Below are 17,472 nucleotides of genomic sequence, written 5' to 3'. Positions count from 1 at the left end.
TCGGTGAAAGTAAAATGTAAATCTAATGTGCTTTCCAAAGTTTATTTTTTCATTTTTTTTTGCGTTTGTTAATAATGTAGTTCAGCCCAGCAGTTTAACGCTTGAACGATAGTTATCTGCTTCGTTTCATTTGTTTTCGTTGCTAGAAATAAAATGCAATAATGCTTTCTTAAGATTATTAGATTTTCTTTGTTTTCTGAATATATATATTAAAAATATCGAGACAAGATTTATATTTTTCGCAAAAATTTTGCAAAAAAATATTTTCTTCGAATATATAGTTCCTAAAAATATCTATACAATAGCAAAGAAATGCTGGGGGATGTGCCAAAATTGATATTATAAATTATCAATTTTAAATTAACTTATCAATTAGCATTCCTAGAAGTATAAGATTAATATTTCACTTTTGTCTTTAATTTGGTTTAATTATAAATATTGAATTTATCATCGATATTGAATTTATCATCGATATTAACCTTAAATCATTTAGCATTTAAAAATTTTTTTGTTCCAAAAAGGCCATATGTTTTTATTATCGAGAATACAATTATTGCAAATTCTTTTATTCCATGTTAAGTAATCAAAACATTTTGTTTTCCTTTAAACTAACATTAGAAGAATAGAACTTTTATGTATTTATTTCTTTTACGTGCTATTTTTTCTCTCTTATGTGCGAATTGTGGATATTTCTGTATCTAAATGGACAACACTATAGTCATCTATAATAATTTATTTTGTTCAGTTGTTTTAAGTAGCGTTAAAAAATTAGCTAAATGCTAAGTATTTAATTAGATTCATTTTATAATGTTGTGTTTAGTAATAATTTAAGTAGTGTTGAATAGTTAGTTATACGTTAAGTGTTTGTTTAGAATGATGTTGTATTTATATAAAAATACAAACTTAGTTCCGAAACAGTTACTTAGATTTATTTTTGATCTTTCAATGTAGGAACTTTAAACGTAAACGGTTTTCTATCTTATCTCCCACAGAGATGGGCATAATTTTATTATTTCTGTGGCCTACTAAACTTATACTCGATTGGTTTGCCTGACTTAAAGGCTGCCGAACAAATTTAAAATCATTACTAAATCTCAATACGTAGATAATTTTGAAAACATATTGGTAGTAGTCAAAATTAAAATCAAAGTACTCCGAAAAGCTGTAAAAGCTAGTTTTATAGATATCACTTTTAGAGATCAACATAAAAATTTATATCACGCTGGAAAAATTCTTTTTCAAAGTTAAACTTTTAGATAAAAGCCGTATATTAGACTTATAAAATTAAAAATCCAGTTATTTCTTTAAAAAAAAAATTTTTTTGTTTGGTTTAACAGTGAGAAATATACGAAATTTTTTTTTGCTTTGTTTTGTTGGCTGCATTTGTTATGTCAGACTATATATTTTGTAATGAAATATAAATTCTGTACGCTTTTGGAAGACCTTTTTTCAAATTTATTTTATTTTTAAAGGGCACTTTAAATTAAACTTTGAAACTTTTTTTTAATCAACATTAGTAAATACTATATACTGTAAAAAACATACCAAAGTATGTGAAAAAGGCTGTAAGATTTCTTATTGATGGCAATCCATCTTCTCCCTTCATGATGGCTTGACTGAGCTTACGGGGACTAGGTCTGTTCTCTCCTGCTAACATATATACACCATCCGAATAAAAAGCTGGAGTTTTCCTTGTCAGCTGACTCTCTAAAAAACATCATAAGATATTAATACAAGAAACAAAAAACTTTCTTGAGAATTCAAGTTCCATCAAAGTCTAAATAAAAACACGTTGAATAGCTTGAAGATTTAAAATATTCCATAAAAAGAAAGAAGTTGGTGAAAACAAAATAATCGCCATTATTAATATTATCGAAACATTTAAAATAGAATGAATTAAAAAATATATCGTATGTACAAAAAACGCATTTTAAAATTTAAGTAGTCCCTGTTTAGGAAAGAAACATGGAGTTTTAGGAATTAAAATTTATACACGGAGAAAAAATTATGTTAAAATTACCATACTGTATTTATAAATAGGTACTGTATAATAACATTTCCATATATATAATATATATTATAATACATACTGTATAATAACATTTCCGGTCAAACAAAAAAACATAATATACATTTATAAAACGTTTATAAAACCAAAACATATGGTATTTTAATTATTTATTTGATAATTTTTCAGTTCATATGGTATCAGTTTACCGGAAATTCTGGTTTTCAAAATTATAGTATTTATTACAAAACATTTAGACAAAAAATACAAAACAGAAAGAGAAATTTAAAAGAATAAATGGTTTTATGCCTTAAGATATGATAAAATTACCGAATTTCACCACATTTATCAAATTTTATAGCGTATTATAAAATCATATTTTGCTGTTAATTTTACGAAATTCATTGCCAAAAACTGTGGGAAATTACCGAGCTTTTTGGTGTCAGCATAAAGTCAGAGACACAGTAAATTTTACTATATTCTTATCATACTTTTTCATTGTATAATTTTTACCGTGGAAAAGCTTATTTCCTATAAAAAAATGCAAACCAAATTTTTGTTAATTTATGTATCACTGATCAGAATTTTTTTTTGTTATTTCCTTTTCATACATAAAAAAATAATTTTTAAATTTTTTTTTTTTTAAAAGTTATAAATAAAAATAAGAAGAGGAATTAAATATGAACAACCGAAAGAAGTGAAACAATTAAAATTTATATTCTTAGTGTAGAATCTAAAAATATATAGTATTTTTTGAAATTAAACATTTAGTACTGCTATATACTTCATAGTTTCTTGAAATATATCACTAAATGTAAAGATTTTATATTTTCTAATTTTTTCAATGAACAATTCAAGTTTTTCAAATTTATAACAATGAACAATTCAATTTATTCAAGATTTTCAATGAAGCAAAAAGGTTTAATGGCTAAAATTTTTAAAAGTAATTTTCCAGTTGATTTTAAAATACTAAATATTAATATTATCAATATCATTAAAAACTGTGACTTGGAAAATAAAGGATTAAATACATTTAAGAAAATTAAGGACATTTAAGAAAACTGAAAAGTTTAATAAAGTCTGCAAACATTTTAATTTTTTTGACCCAGAGTCTTAGAGCTGCTTTTACTCTTGGACCTCTTAAATTTCAACGAAAAAAATATTAAATAAATTAAAATATTAAAATCAGACTCATTTATTAGTTTTAATAGCATGCCTTGCTTTTCTTGGGAGACGTACTCTAACTAATAAACTTTTGCATAACTAAAAATGTCTTGTTTTATCAAGGAATCATATCATATAATTTAGCAAACAACATAATTTTGTTATATCTACACTTAATCTAAGTAGATTTTTCTTTGCAGTAATCAATGTCTCACGGAATCGGGGCATTTTATTGGTTATTTTGTTTAAAATTTCGAATCCAGTGTTGTTTCAAGGATGATTTTAACTTGTAATATCCCAGATGCATTTGTTCAATTGTTTCACCTAAATTTTTTTTTTTTTTTTTTTTAAAAAATATGATGCAGTGATCAAAATTTTACTCTTAAATTTTTTGTTTATGATAATGTTTCAAAAGGATAAATTTACCCTTTTTTGGATTTATATTTGATACAGAAATGAATGAAAGCAGTTTCACGGGCGCAACAGCCACGTTATTATATTATATTGCATTGATGTACTATATTTTGCCTGCTATTGATGAAAAATACTGAAAGTAACTAGCGGTAGTGTCAATTAAACAGTATAAGACTATATAAATTATATGTATTAAATAAGGCATATATAAGTTATATATTAAATAAGTTTAAAACTCACTGTAATTATTCCTTTTATTTTTAAATTGTCAGAAGAATATAGATTTGATTAAAAATTGAAATAAAGTTTTCAATTATTCATATGACTGATAAATTTTGTTTATAAGAAGGTCAGTAACGTACCAACAGAGCCCCATTCTGGATGCCCCAAATTATTATACCAGCCATCGTATCTCTGCTTCTCTGTAAATGTAAACATTTGAGTGTTTTCTGGATCTAGAACAAAAGAAAAAAATAAGAAAATAAGTTACAAAATAACTGAAAGCAATTATATTTAATATTTTTCAAACAAATACATCACCTCACATTTTTTTTATATATAAAACGTATTTTTCAACAATTTGTTTTGTAATTATATTCATTACGATTCTATAATTGTTGTTTATTCTTTCAATTGAATTCGAAGCATTTTAATAATTTTTATTAAATTTTTTCTGCTGGGCTTTTATTTGTTATTTATATGAACTTCCTAAAGCAGTAAATTTTAACAGAGAGAGAAAAGTGCTTAGTTATGACATTTTTGTCTTAAAATCTTTTCAGACAAAATTGATGAACAAAATTGCTCTTTAAAAAATAATTAAGATATTTTTAAATGGGCTTATTAAATAGATAAAGACTATACTAACTTCCTCTCAGATAAAAATAATAGGTTCAAAATTACCTGTATATGATAAAATTTACCGTGTTTCTGGCTCTATGGGAACATCAAGAATCTCGGTAATTTTTACCGTAGCGCTTTGGTAATGATTTTGATAAAATTAGCAATAAAATATGGTTTTATAATACATGATAAAATTGAGTAAATACGGTTAAATTTGGTAAATTTTTATGATTGCTTAGAGCATGGCATAACATTTATTTAATTAAATTTATAATTTGTTTTGTATTTTTTACTAACTGTGTGGTAAAAAGAACTATAATCTTAGAAACCAGATTATGAAGTGACTCACTTAAACAATAAATAAATTACAAAGTAGTGAAACGACTACAAGGCTATAACGACTTCATTAAGAGATTAACTTTATTAAAATACTTTATTATTTTGATTTTATCTAAAAAAATTTAAGAGCAAAGTTAAAAAATTAACATGATCATTGTAAAGATATTTGAGTTAATTGAAATGCCTCATCAAGATATGTTCAAAAACTCTTTTAGTTAGATAAAATTTTAGTAAATGGAACATTTAATTACCAACCAACAACATCCGTCTTATTAAAATGATTCTTTTTATCTGTTATGTCATTTTATATTAGTACGAGCTCTTATATAAATAAACTTAATAAATGCTATGCTACTATGATGCTACATTTATATTAGATGGATTTGTTTTGTATTGCATTACATTTTACAATTATCTTTTAAAAAAAAGCATAAATGTACGCAACAATATAATTACATTACGTTAAATTGTGAACCATCATGTTTTTAAATAAATATATTGCATAATTGTGTGTAAGTTTTTTTTTTTTTGAATTTTTACCAAAAATATAAAAAAAAAGAAATTATAATAATAATAGACTAAAGCATTTAGAACTAATTTAACTATTGAGTTATCAGTCTGCCTAAAACCGCATTTGATTATCACTTACCTATAATAAAGAATTTATGTCGATTGCATAAAATAACGCAAGTATAAAAACAATGAAATGAGTCTTAAACTAGGTTCAAAGTCACTAAAAATACTATTGATTTTGTTCTCTTTTTTTTGCTAAGAGCAGATTGAATATAAAGTCTTGGGTGATGATGGACTAATAATAAAAGTTCATTAAAATGCCTTGGTGTCGTGGCACTCTTATTACCTGGAAGAAAGTAAAAAAATAACAAAAAAGCCCGTAGAGATTTTTGTTATGTTACAGTTCTGTAACTGCGCAATAAATGGGCTTAAAAAACTCAAATGGGTTCTTTGGCAGAAATGGTTACTTTACCAGCTTTTCTCAAATAGAAAAAAAATAATACAAGAATTACCACCAGAGAAATAATAATCGATTAGTTTGCTTAACAAAATATCATTTTAAGATAGAATAGATTTACGTTCGGAATGTTGACCTTTCTAATTCGCAAAATAGTATGTTTGACGGTCAAATGCATTATTTTTTGAAACACTTATTTGGAATAAATGCTGTACACAAAACCTGTTAAGTGGCGGTTGTTTAATTCCTTTTTATGGTCGAAATGACTTCAGCTTGCCTTCATCAAGAAGCATTCCAAATTCTAATGAATAGTTACGGTTATTGACACGTAGAATAAGCGATTTTTAATTACGTACATCCCGTATTTTTATTACCTCACATAGCATACTTTCTATATTACTAAATGCTAAGATAATTTTAAAGCAATAAAACAGAGAAGTAGCTAGCAAAATGCTTGCGTTTACTAAGGCAGCACGAGCCTTTGATCACGTGCTCAGGTTGACGCGGGAAAAGAAAAATAATTTCAGGTGGAAGAAATAAGTCCTTGGAGCAAGTTGTTGAACCAACTCTACCTTCCTCCTCCTCTCCTCACACCTGTTTCACTTTCTTTAGTGTGCCGAAGGCAACATCCAAACGGTTCTTTATCAATAGGGACTGGGGCACTTACGCAATCAGAATTTTAATATTCTTTCATTTTATCTTCCCCCCCCCCTTTAATGGACAATAGTTCAGAAAGATGATAAAAAAATATATATGAAGAAAAAAAATCTGAAAGCGGTTATTTGGAGAATCTGAAGGGGCGGAATTTCGAATGGTTTGCGGCAGTTTTTGAAACTTCTTTTGCGAAATGAAGGGAAAAAGACTTATTTAGATGTTTAAAAAAAACAAAAGTATTTTGAAAAGTATTGTGTATGTGGAGTAGGTAAAATTATGAAAAATGAATTTTGATCAGGCGATTAATAATGGAGAATATAACCATCAAATTTTTAAAAAAATTTTTAAATTAATATATTTGAATCCTTATTGCCAATGATTCAAAAGGTTGTAAAAAATAATAATAAATAAAAATGACAATACTACATAGCTTTTGGAATAAAATTTATAGATATATATCGTTAAAGAATTTCTACTTAAATAAAAGTTTCAAAATGGTAAAAAATACTACGCTTAAGAAAATAAATAATTCATTAGGAAACTGAATATTGCTTTTTTGAATATTAAATCTCATTCTTTAGAATACCAGAAAAGATTTTTATTATTGTTTTCATACGATACTTAAATTCATGATTGTAACGAAACTTAAATTCTTTATATATTCATTCATATATTCAATTGTTTTTTTTCCTTCCTACTTATAATAGTTTTTTCCTTCATTAGTTTTTAACCTACTTATTTCACCGACTTCATTAAGTAAATTATTCCAGATTAATGAAGCATTTTAAATTTTGTTTTATGTCCATTGCTGTATAGGTGATAATTTTGCATGATTTATACAGTACAGTTTGTATATTTCTGTAATTTTCACAATCAATTATTTAAGGTAATTTTTAAAGACATTAATTTAATTTTTTTTAAATAGATAAAGATAGGAAAGTAATCGAAATTAAATTTTAAAAAAACGTAGAATATACAATTCGAAAAACCAATATTAAAACAAGATTAAAACAAAAATAGTAAAATTGCGCTTGCATGCTTTTTGACTTGCATGCAAGCGCATGGCTCGATGTGATGAAATTAATAAAATGCTTAAAAGAGGGATGGTCTAAATATATTGATTTGTTAGCATTTTGTACCAATGTAGAACAACAGAGGTAATTTGGTTTTGATGTCCATACGACAATATCAATTATTTCTCAATACTTACGAAAAAAATTATCAGTTTTAATCCATACAAAAGCTGGTTATTTCGCCTATAGGAACAATACAAAGCGAAAGGAATTTATTGTTATTACTTAACCTGATAGCGATATCAAACAACAATTTTATGTAATTTAACAAGTTATGTTGTTTAACAAGAAGGAAGGAATTATGATGCACTTAAAATGGTGCTAACGATATACATAAACAAACTTATACTTTCTCAAGTATAATAACTTGGAAATAAAATACACAAGCCTAAATAATTTGAAACTATTACCACACGAAAATAATAAATTCTGGTAAAATTATCGCACTGTACGATAATGAAATTTATGGTTAAAAAAAACATAATTCTGATAATGAAACCTAAATATACGACATTTAAATTATTCAATTTGGTAATTTTACTGGTCTACAAGAAATTCTGGTTTTTAAAATTATATTATAGTTGTATTAACACACTTTTAGCAGAAATACAAAAGCTGAAAAATAAAACTCGAATAAAAGATTTTTTTGCCATGCTCTAAGACATCATAAAATTAACAAATTTCTTTTCATTTACCAAATTTTACAAACATATCATGAAACTATATTTTATTGCTGAATTTACAAAAATCATTACCAAAGCGTTTGTATTCTTTGGTGTTCCCTTAGAACTAGAAATATGCTAAATTTACCATATTCTGGTAGTTTTGACCATATTTCTATTTCTCAGTGTACGTTCTTTTAGAAATGCAATGGTTCAAATTTAAAACAGGACTAAATACATATCTCAATATAGGAATTGGTGTGATAATTATGATCAATTGAAACTAAAACAAAATGTCTTAATTTGCGCAAATAAATATGGTGAAGCAGACATTTCTATTTAATTAATCCTTATCTCGGTAACACTTTCTTTATTCGGACCCTTAGTATTAGTACGATTGACGCTACGTCGCGTGAGAAGAAAAAAAACTCTTTTCGCAATGACACATGAAAACGAAGTTTCAGTAATAAGTTGACACCGAATTCAATGAGATTAAAGACAGCGGGAATACATGACCCCATTCAGACACACTTGCATAATGTGATATTTTAAGAAGACTGCCCCGACATCATGCGAGTCTGTTTGTGTAAAAAAGCTTTAATAATTTGTTTTAGAAGGATTGGATAAGATTTAATGAAAAATTACAGCCTCGCTCTAGATTTCACTGTCACGACAAATAACTTTTTTTCTTCATTAAATTGTCTTAAATATCAATTATTTGAAAAAACATTTAATTGCAATTAATAAGAACATTTTAGTTTGAGTGGGAAGGCAAATTGTGTTGTTACTAGCATAAGAAGAGTTGAAATCCTTTAGAAATTTAATTGGTTTTCTCTAAGTACAAAACGGAATGCGTTCTTAATAAAGTTCAAATTTTCTTACAGTGACATGCATAAATGTTATGCATATGTTAACGCTAAAGTATGAAAATCAGTTATTCTACTGATTATAGAGCTAGAGTTTGGATTAACTAGATTGATTCGTTTAAATGCCAAAAAAACAACGTAGTTAATTTGCAATAATAGATTATCTACTCATTTCTATTACCGCTTGTTAAAGTGAAAATCAGATCTTTTTTGGTGCAGTATTAACGTTTTTGTACGCAAATTAACGTAATATTATTTATTTTTCGTCATTTTTATCTATGTGATAGATTATTGAGCCAGTGTTTGGATTAACTAAGATGATTTGTTAAAGTGCCAAAAAATGTTTCGCTTCTCAAAATAACTTAGGTAATCTGTAAAATACCTAATCTACATATTCTTAATAGGCACTTATTCCAATGAAAATAAGATCTTTTCTAGAGCAGCATCAACGCATCTGCATGTAAATTAACGTAATGTTACTCATTTTATGGATCTGATTGATTATAGAGCTAGTGTTTTTATTAACTAGGATGATTCATTAAAGTCCCAAAATTTTTTTTTTCTGTTTCTGAAAATAATCTCGGTAATCTGCAAAATACTTAATCTATACATTATTTCCAGGCACTTGTTCAAATGAAAATAAGATCTTTTCTGGAGCAGCATCAATGTTTCTGTACGCAAATTAACGCAGTACTATGTATTTATTTTTCGCGATTTCTATCGATCTGATTAATTATCAAGCTAGTGTTTGGATTAACAAGGATGATTCGTTAAAGTGCCAAAAAAATTTGCTTTGTTTAAAACCTTAGAAAAAAGATGGGGAATAAAGAAGTCACTTTATTAGATGAGGAACTAATAAAGTGACTTTATTAGAATGTTTAGAACTTCTATAAATTTTCCTTAAATTTTAAAGCTATAAAATTATATGATTTGTAGTTTTTAGAAATTTAAAACTACACATTTGTCAGTTTTCAGAATTTTAAAAATTTAGTTTAATCGTAGTTAAACATATTTGGACGTTGAAAAGAAATTTATAGAACGTTAATTGCACAAAAACAAAGCTATTTATCAAAAATACAAAAAACGGACAGTTACAATACAAATAGTTTTCAAAATTACATTATTATATTGTAGGAATGTTGACAAAAAAATTAAAAAGAATAAAGAGTAATATATGCCGCTCACATTATATCTCAAATCCTGAATGGGTGAAGACCTTTTACTTTGCTTGTATCGCTAGATACTGCAAATCAGTGTAAATATCCACCATAGGTTTATTTGAGAAAATTAAATTAAAAGGAAGAAAACATTAATTAGAGTTTTGCTCTTCCGTCTGCCCCCCCCTTCTTCAACAGCTGAGTTCGGTCGGGACAGGAGATGCCTCTTAATTCTTTGAAGCAGAATTTTTATTAAACAAACTTTTTATAGTTTTTTCATTATTATGTATTAATTTAGGTCAAAATAAGTGAGAAATACTATATGTAGTATTTTAAAGATTGAAATACAGCTTGGCACACTGGTGCCATTTTCTGGGTTGAGGGTAAAATCTGTCGAGCACGACTCGCTTCCGAATTTTAATTTTTCATATTTGCAGTTATTTAGATCAATTAAAAACTGTTATTCATCATTGAAATATCTTTAAATTGCAAAATCAATCATTGATAATTTTTTAAATATAATTGAAGAAAAATTCAAACTGTTTCTTTTTGGATTTCATATTTTAACACAGATACATTTCCGATTAAAATAACTTATTTCTTAGTAACTGATAAACTGTTTTTTTATAATTAAAAAAGTACCAAAATATTTTTTGCTTGTAATTAGAGTGTCAAAAAATTTCTAAAAAGGACACCGGTGTCTCATCAGCGTCAATAGGTTAAGGTGTATACCACACAGGTAAATTGCGGAAAACACCCGATTCCCACTTTGACTGATCAACCTAGTTAATTAATAGATTAACTAGGTTTTATGTCATACACAACTTTCATGCTTCAGTGGCAACATATAAATGAATATGCTTTTTAAAAAAAATTTTTCGTTTTCAAAAAGTCACTAGCCTTACGACATCTAAAAATAGAATTTTTTAAAAATTTGAATTTATCCATTATACGAAATACTTCAAGCAATATTGTTAAACTATTACAAAATAGCTAGATTAACGACTTAACAACTCTTTTCAGACGTTTCATGGGAAATTCCAAGCAATAGTTCTCAAACGGAAAGTTCAAGGTTGAAAAATGAAATGCCTCTTTTACTTCACAAGCTTTCAGTGGTCTAGTAGAAACTTTCATTCGGAAAAAAAAAGATATTTGTATTTTTAAAAAAATTTTGTGAATTACTATTTTCCGCAGGAGTTGAGTTGTCTAGATTCTTGATAGCTAATTTTTAAGAACCTGATTTTAAAGGAAATGGTTCTAAGTATGACAAAATAAAATTTTGATAACGAAAAAAACTTTTTCCCCCTCAGTTATTGAGACAATGAAATTTGAAATTTTTGTTATGAGACTGCTTAAATGGTTTCTAAGTAATCTTTCCCCCTCCTAAAAACGTTTCATACCGCATAAGAAATAAAGAAGAAGATTGCAGACTTCGTGATAGATGACGCAATAGGAAAGCTTTTTTTTCTTTTTTTACAAAAAGGTTTTTGTTCAAGAACAGCATTGACCAGAAATTTTTTCTGTTTTTCTAATTTTATTTCTTTGAGCAGCGGTGGGTCAGGAGATAGAGTGCTGGTCTCCAGTAAGGTAATCCAGGTTCTATACCAGCGTTCTGGCTGGTAAATTCGAATTCTGCCCTCAGCTCGCACTGACCACAGTGCTGGCATTAAATATTCTAGGTGGTAGACGAATCATGGGTTAGAATCCACTTGCCACAGGCCTAAATGTTGGAGGTTTTTCCCTCCTTGTAAATCTAATGTGAGTTTGTTTCATCAAAATGTATTTTAGGAAGGCAAGCTTGCCAAATGCTTGATCCGGGAATTCCCTTGTCTTCTGGATTGGGCTCAAAATTACAAGGCTACGGAGTTAAACATTGATAGTCGTAAACTAAGAATTGAGTTGACTGTTCAATTCTGGAAATTAACAACAACGGACGTGGATGCTTAATTGAAGAGAGCTTCTCCAAAACATTTGTTGTTAAAATATTTAAAATTGCGACTATTCTAGAGGGAAGTACAAGTTTAATACAGCTCTTAGATGTGCATTGCTTTTTGAAAAAGAAATTAATAATAAATCTAGGAAGTCAAACTAGGTCATTCAATGATAGAAGGTGCGGAAAGATAATTTGTTGTAAAATTCATTTCGTTTGCGTTAAACAAGTTTTCCTCAGAAATGTTCAGAAACAAAAGATCAGATATGCATTTAAATATTCAAGATATGACGGGGGCAAATTACAAGACCAACCATTGAAATGCTTAAAAATACATCAAATACATCCCGTTAGATATAGTAAATATATTTTCGCTTTTTTTAGCAATATTTTATCCCTACTTATGGTTAGAACTTTTCCCAGCATTCACATAAATTGGCAAACATATAAATGAATCAAAAAGAAAATTTTTAGAAAATTTATATTTGCCATTATATTACTGTTACTAAGCGCAATTTACATCAAATGCTACAGTTTTTTTATACATAAAACAGCTGTAAATGGTAATAGTGGATAATAGTAATAATGGATATTAAAATAATCTAACTATTTCAGGTTTTAAAAAGAAACAAGGATAAACTAAATATTCACGCATAATATGAAACTAGTTTATAAAATTTACAGCTATGTTATTGACAAACATGAATATTGCTATCACCACTGAGTTTTATTAATTCAAAAACTTCAGTTTTATAATTATTATTTGAATTTTAAATATCTAGTTTTAAAAATGTATATAAAAAAGACATTCTACTTTTTTTATTTGATCATTTAAATGTTTTCTGTTTCCCTTAAATTAATTATAAAAAAGTCACGTTTTGCAGATTTGATGCTGGTAAAAACTATTTATATTGAAATATGGCATTCACTAATTTGTTTTTTAATTATCTGCTGAAAGAACATATCATTTTTAGAGCTACTTGTAGATTAAACATTTATAAACGATAAACTGAATTTCTTGAAAACGAAAAATGGATTATGCGTGAAAAATTGTGTATTTACAATTTAATGGTGCATCATACTCAAAATATCTGGTAACAAAAATCAAATGAGGCTAAAAACAGTTTTTGAATGGGAAAACTAACAAAAAAAAGTAAATTAGATTTATATAAGACGCACAATGCATAAATTGATTAACACTTTTGACGCAGAACTTTTATTAAAAAAAATTTTACTTTTTCATTATTTCGCATTAATTTAGGTCAAAATAAGTGAAAAATATTATACTTAGCATTTTAATAATTTATAGTTATGAAATGCAGTAAGAAACAGTCTTTTTTTTCTGAGTTAAAGGTAAAATGATTCACTTCCAAACATTAATTTGTCTGATTTGCACTTATTTTCAGTTATTTCAATCTAAGATAAACAGTTTTTCACCATTGAAATTTAGTTAATTTGCCAAATTAATTATTTGTAAATTTTTGAAAAAACTTTTTCAAACTACTTTTTTGAATTTTATTGAAATTTAGTTAATTTACCAAATTAATTATTTGTACATTTTTGAAAAAACTTTTTCAAACTACTTTTTTGAATTTTATATTTTAGTGCATATAATTTCGATAACCTAACACATATTTTTAGTAACCATTAGACAGCTTTTTATTATTAAAAAATACCTAAATATATTTCTGCTTGTGTCAGAAAAAAATATATAAAAAGGGACGAATATACTCCACCCGCGTCAAGGAATTAACATACATAATTTATTATATTTTGCTAAAAAAGACCATTAAACTCAAATTTTTAAATGTTTTTATGTGTTGCAATTTTTTTAAATTTTATATTAGTTATAATTTTAATTTTAAAATCAAACTATAAAGTGGTTTACATTCCGGATCTCGGGGAAAGGATGAATATACTGGGAAGATCTCATTCCAGGCACAACAAAAATATTAAATAGAAAAAAAAAGGAATTTTTGTGGAACTGATTTTTATCCATGTAAATAATTACGAAACTCACTTCCAAAAACATAGATGCAATACGGCATTTGAATTGTGAATCTTTTCTTATACAAATTACCTCAATTATCTTTCTCAGAAATCAAAACTTCTTGCTGTTTTCGAGTGTCGAGTATTAATTAGAGTTGCTCAATGTTTATCTTTCGAAACTCATTAAATGAACTGTTGTGCATGAGACCATTTGCACTTTAAAGTGTTATTTAATTAACTCAGTTAACCGTTTTCAGAACAATCACGCTTCATTACTAAATTACTCGAGCATTTAATGAACAACATTTAGATATAACAATCGACTTGTATTTTTCAAGGTAAAGAATAAAACATGAAAACATTTTTTATTTGAAGAAGTAGATAAGTAAATTAAAAGTTAAAGCAGGACAAATTTTATTTATATTCATATTTGGAAATAAATTTTGTTAAAACACGGAAATTTATATAAATAAGATTAATGTATGTAAAATATATACGTTACCGTCAGCTTATGAAATGCTAGCTTTCGATAGAGTATCTTGTCATTAGATAGAATGATTTGGAAAAGCACGTATTTTATAAACTATCCCAAGAAACTGAAGAAACAAAAATGATCTGTTTATTTTCATTTACGTCAAATCTTGAAAATGGGTGCCTATTTCTGGGAGCTTGAAGCATATCTATTGTTATTATTAACTTGTAAGTTTTTGAAGCAAATGAAATTTTCTGCAAGTAAAGCATTTAATGGTTCTGCTGTCTTTCCCTTTGCTAAACGAACATTTGTTTTTGTTCCATAACTATCGTTTATCAACCAACCGAATTCTGGGCTTATGGTTTTTAATGTTAATCTTCTTTGCATTGTGATTATCTTTCAACTCAGAAATTAAGTTAACTCTTGGACCGTGCGTTGGGGCAAACTTTTTGCTAGAACTAACCCCATTTGCATTACAGGGAGAGGAAAAATCTCTAAACCTTCCTATGGTTAGTTCGATGCTAAAGGAACTCTAACCCACAATCCACCCAGTACTGAAGATATTTCCCGCCAGCACTGCTGTCGGTGTGAACCGGTAGCAAATCTATAACAATCATTAGTAACAAAGGCATCATTATGGGAAAAAGTTTTCTATGTAATAGCGAAAGAAAAATATGGTTTCTAAAATACCAATAAATATTTAACGGTAACAATTGAGAATAAAATCGTTAAGGATATATACACAATCGTTCGTAATTGTGTATAGGAGTAATTATACAGAAATTAACACAAAAAAGTTAAACATTTAGTAAAGTTGTGCATTAACATACAAATTACATTGTTAAACACAAAAAAACCAGTAATTATTGTTTTAAAATAAATTGTAAAATATGTTCGGAAAGTAAACCTGGGTATTCTAATGAGAGATAGAATAAACTGCTCCTTTAACGGATAAAGGACTTGCTTTGAACCATTTAATTATTTTGTCAAAATTATATAACCTCATTGCACCATTCTATAGAAGATTGAAAACTGTTTGACCTGTCTTTTCAACAATAATAATCAACTTCTCAATCTCCATTCGATACTTTAAGATACGATCATCGTCCTTTTTTTTTTCCTTCTTCAAATCAAAGATTGATATCCAGATTAAAGTATATAAACTCTGTGTACATTACATCAAGTGACATATTGACATATCAATAACAACTTTATAGCATTCTTTATTTCAAAAGAGAATTTTATGAATGCCACATAAGTAACTGAAATAGTTAAGTAGGATCTTGAAGAAATTTCTAAATGTATGAAGATGTTATCTCTGTTAAGATGTCTGAAACTTTGTCAATTCCATCACACTGTTATTTTTTGAAACGGATGGCTTACACAGTGGGTGAGCTTTTCTTTTTGGAAATAGCTCAAAATGTGCGTTCAAGAAAGTGAACACAGCTGAAAATGCGTGTTTAAGAAAATTGACATAGCACAAAATGCATGTTCAATTAAATAAACCCAGCTCGAAATGCATACAAGGAAATAGATATAGCTCAAAATACGTGTTAAAGGAAATGACACAGCTCGAAATAAGAGTAGAAAAAAATGGACACAGCTCGAAATGCGTGTTCAAGAAAATGGACACAGTTTTAAATGCGTTTTTAAGAAAATGGACAAAGCATTTGTTTCCGTTTTTCAAGTTGCTCTTATGAAAAATGATTTTTTTGTTACGAAAAGACTAAACTAATGAATCCAAGTAAAGTTCGTAAAGTGATATAGTTCATTTATCTATCTCAATGCAGTTTTTTAAACTTGTCTTTTATGAATAGATTTTAAAAGTCAATTCAGAAAAAAAGTACATAAATGACACGTTTTGTTACTCTTTGCTTCATAAAATCTAACTAATTATACCTAAAGAATTTATGTCAAACAAATGTCAAACTGTGTGTTGTAATCAACTGGGATGCTTACATTACTTCTATATACTAGAGATATATACTTGAGATACCAGATAGAAATACTTCAATTAACTTACAATTAAAAAAAGGATTATCTTAATTTCCAAAGACGATATCAATAAACGTTTTAGATTTAGTTAAAAACACGAACGCTCCAGATATGAATTTACTTTCAGTCAGGGTAATTAAAGCTATACTGATTATAAGGATGCATAAATGATACTTCAAACATTGAAAAATAAAGTTTTTTGATAAAAAATTCAACTTAATTGACACTTTTATTTTCAAAATGTAGGAAAGAAAGTTACGAAGATAAGTTTATTTAAGGAAGTATATTATATAGGAAGTATATTAAGGATGAAATGTAATTTGATTATTAATCTCATGGGCTAGCTAAAGATGCCTTAACAACGTGCGAAGCTTGATTTTTTTTTTTTTTNTTTTTTTTTTTTTTTTTTTTTTTTTTTTTTTTTTTTTTTTTTTTTTTTTGAAGAAAGGAAATAGTTTAATGAAAAACAATGCTGCATGTCTGAGAATTTTCACGACAAGGTGTAAGAAAGACATCTTAGAGAATAACAATGATTGATGGATTTTTTGTCAATGAAGTAATTTGTATTTTTTCTTTTAAAGGTTATTGTTTGGCGGAAAGACCATTTGTTGTCTGGGTTTCATATTCAGAATTAAATGGATCAGACTATTTAAAAAATGGGACTTTCACGAGAAGTTAATAGCTTACCATTACAGAGTTTAAATCTTATTAAGTCTACTAGCAAAATGATAAATGCCTTATTATTGTTAGTTCAGGCACGAGAGTTGCTTATTTGAATATAGTTCGCTAAATGAACACAGTAATAAATCATCTGCTTGACGCAAATAGTTTTAAAAAAAGTTTTTCTCGTGCTTTATTTTCAATGATTTTTGATCCTTGACATAGTAAACGAACATCTTTAAAATTTTAATATTTCAGGGGGGGAATTTCTTAAAAAAG

The 17,472-nt window shown here is 27.1% G+C and overlaps 1 protein-coding gene across 2 annotated transcripts in view; it reads right to left on the bottom strand.

The window, feature by feature from the left end:
• Nucleotides 1-17,472, bottom strand: part of LOC107441689 (dual oxidase) — a 200,280-nt gene that overhangs the window by 114,350 nt on the left and 68,458 nt on the right. For both annotated transcript variants that reach the window (XM_043045166.2, XM_043045167.2), the window contains exons 2-3: nt 3,949-4,041; nt 1,546-1,707 (exon numbers count right to left, since the gene is read on the bottom strand). In XM_043045166.2, the coding sequence (XP_042901100.1) occupies nt 1,546-1,707; nt 3,949-4,041 (255 nt within the window). The remainder of the gene's footprint in view (nt 1-1,545; nt 1,708-3,948; nt 4,042-17,472) is intronic.

This window comes from Parasteatoda tepidariorum, chromosome 7, assembly GCF_043381705.1.
Source record: "Parasteatoda tepidariorum isolate YZ-2023 chromosome 7, CAS_Ptep_4.0, whole genome shotgun sequence".
Classification (NCBI taxonomy): domain Eukaryota; kingdom Metazoa; phylum Arthropoda; class Arachnida; order Araneae; family Theridiidae; genus Parasteatoda; species Parasteatoda tepidariorum.
Note: the sequence above shows the minus strand (reverse complement) of the source record. Positions and strands in the feature narration are given on the sequence as shown.